Genomic DNA, 2,954 nt, shown 5'->3' with positions numbered 1-2,954 from the left:
AGCTAGCACGTGTAAATTCTTCCTTCTGCTAACTTGTCCCTTCAGTTTGTCACTACCAGAAGAAAATGAGAACCAAAAAAAACCCAGGAACCTAAAAAGCACATTAAAATCCCCAAAGCTCGTCACTCCTTTTTAGCATAACTTGCCCTTACAAGTAGTATGAAATATTTACAATGCACTATATTTATCTTCATTTGTTGTACCACGCTGAAGATAAAAGCCCTGTATACAAAATGGTGGCATAAGACAGTCCCTTTATCTTTTTCAGTATTTTGTATGTGCGTTTCCCAACTAAATTACAATTGCACATAATAAATCAAGTTTCTCATAATAGTTCAATAATGCTCTTTCATTTTGTTAAACTTAAAAGTTAAACATGTTTCATAAATCTCAACAGTCCCAACAAGATGTGGCAAAATGTTTGACTAATAAAATGATGGGCTTCATGAAAGTGAAAAGTTTGTCTTTTAATATCTGTAATTGTTACATAATTAGACAGCTTCTAAGGTATCAAGAAATTTTCAGTTTCATAGACGATACTCTACAGCTCAAAACTAAGAATACGGGAAAAAAAATTGTCTTCTCAAATTAGTCAACCTTCTAAATCCCCGTTATAATTACAGACAAATGCATTTTACAACTTGGTGCACAGAATCAGCTGATACAGTATGACTCTGGTATCAGAGACTTTATAAAATAATACTATCTCCCACCTTTCCACTAAACTGCATTGGAGTCTAATGTCAACAATGGCATTTTTTAACTCCTAATTGTCTGGAGGAATGTATAGTGCCATTAGAATTATGTTGCAAGACATATGCTTGATCTGTCATATGCCTCACACCTCCTCAGATAATTTTCCAGAGTCTGTCACCAGGCAGTGTAGCTTGACGCTTGTCATTTACAAGTTACAGGTCCATGGAAATCACAGGAAACTTATCCGGTGTCTCACATAACATCAGGAATAATTTTTGTGAAGATTGATGTATCTACACCTGTTTTATTTTCATGAAAACAAATCACTTCGTAATACCAAAATCAAAATCCAAGTCTACATCGATACGTCACTTCAAACAAAATGGCAGATCCACGTACTTTTAAGCATGATGAAATTAAAAGATCGCACTTGGGTTCTCCTTATAATTATCACTACTTCAGCAACACTGTAACAAGTCCTGTCAGCAAACACATTACACCATCAAAAATCCACTGATAACTCACAGATATTCATAAAATATTCCGATTTCACTACCCAAAACCAAGTAAAATGTTAGCAAAAATTGCAAGGAACCCAAACAGTTTCAAGATCTCTTTGTTTTGTTTTGCTGTCTGCTTTTTCAGTTTATCTGCAGTTTTGGGGTGTGGGTTATTTTAACTTCAGCAACACTTTTACTCACTTGTAGGTGTGAAACATTTCGAAAGAAGTGATGAGTCGTATTCATAAAGTTCTGCAATGAAAACTTACCTTCGCACTTTTGCTATCAACATTTTTTTTAACACGCAGTATTTTCCGTTTGTGCCAATACAGTTGTTGAAATGTTGGCCGTAACCAACCACCAGCTGCACTTACCCCAGTGTTGTCATGGTGACAATGGTGTACCAGAAGGCTGCAGGGATGCTGGTGAACTTGCTGGCTGATGAACCTTTCTCTGCATAGTACATGACTGTGGCAAAGATGATGATGGCCATAGTGAGCGAGAAGAGGAGGAAGCCTAACTCCGAGGCACAACTTTTCAGGGTATAGCCCAGGATGCGCAGCCCCTGTGAGTGGCGGGAAAACTTAAAGATCCTGAAGACACGAAAGACTCGTAGTGTCACAAAAGCCCCACTGACATCCTCATTATCTGTCATCACCAGGCCAATGTAATACGGCATGATGGCGACCACATCAATGATGCTCATGACACTGCGCACGAATTTGTAGCGACTAGGGGCCGCCAGCAGACGTAGGAGATATTCGACTGTGAAGATCATGACACAGGCAGTATCCAGACAGAAGAAAGCCACAGCATAGCGCTCTCCACAGGGCAGCTCTTTGATGCGACCCGGGCTTACCCCGCAGGGCACTGTCTCCACCACATTGGCAATAACAGAGACAGCAATGAAGAAACCAGTGACATAGTAGAAGACCAGAGCCAGCGTACTGGTGTGTGGGTTTTCAAAGGCCCGCCACATCCTCTGCCGAGCTGTCATTGAGGGCAGGGAGCTCTCGGCTGCATGATCCTGATCGGCATCATCCTGCAGGCGCTCAGCATTCTCACGCCGGCGATCCTTGTACTCCTCGTAACAGCAGTCGCCAATGATCTCAGGGATGATGCCAAAGAAGGCCAGCTCCTCATCGTAAGCCGAGATGCACTCCTGGCGGGGATAATGAAGCTTCCCGGTACGGTAGAAGTTGAGAATGTGGCGGAAAATGTCAGGGTCCCGATCAAAAAAGTACTGCTGTGTCTCAGGGTGGTAGAAGAAGTCCCGCTCCGAACTGCCCAACAGAGTGTCGGGGTAGCGCTCTAAGGTGTCCAGCCACGTCTGGAACTGGATGCCACTCACGTTCAGCACAATCAGAGAGTCCTGGCTTCGCTTCCTCTCCTGCCGCGGAGCGGCTGGCATGGGACCTGTGGCCACTGGCATCCATCCTATGGCCGCTGCCCTGGCAAAGGGTAACCAAGCTGCTACTCCCGCTGCCATGGTCCCAAACACCTACTACAGCTAAGGGAGTCAATCTAGAGCCAGTTCTGGTCCAGACACTAAAATAGAGAGGGAAAAGAAAAATACAAATGCTCACACGTTTTCGAGGCAACAGAATTTCTGAACATTGTTGTGATTTGCAGTATTAACCGAAAATCTTTTTGCTTCCTTTGCGTTTCCTCCCCTTTTTCATCCCAGAATATCCTTTCCAGGGGCCGGTTAGCCAGTTAGGACCATAAATCAGGACATTTGGAAACCAACGTATTCAA

General features: G+C 43.1%; 1 protein-coding gene across 1 annotated transcript; it reads right to left on the bottom strand.

The window, feature by feature from the left end:
- Positions 1–1,566: 1,566 nt before the first annotated feature.
- LOC104166825 (potassium voltage-gated channel subfamily D member 2) lies at positions 1,567–2,740 on the bottom strand. The gene has a single exon (XM_009706905.1). The coding sequence runs from the start codon at positions 2,683–2,685 to the stop codon at positions 1,567–1,569; it is 1,119 nt and encodes a 372-aa protein (XP_009705207.1). The 5' UTR covers positions 2,686–2,740.
- Positions 2,741–2,954: the final 214 nt, after the last annotated feature.

Source organism: Cariama cristata, unplaced genomic scaffold (genome assembly GCF_000690535.1).
Source record: "Cariama cristata isolate BGI_N322 unplaced genomic scaffold, ASM69053v1 scaffold3089, whole genome shotgun sequence".
NCBI classification, from domain to species: domain Eukaryota; kingdom Metazoa; phylum Chordata; class Aves; order Cariamiformes; family Cariamidae; genus Cariama; species Cariama cristata.
The sequence above is the reverse complement of the archived record's forward strand: the minus strand, read 5'-3'. Positions and strand labels throughout refer to the sequence as shown.

Excerpts from the sequence above, each read along its gene's own strand:
- LOC104166825 (XM_009706905.1), bottom strand. The coding sequence starts at position 2,685 with ATGGCAGCGGGAGTAGCAGCTTGGTTACCCTTTGCCAGGGCAGCGGCC.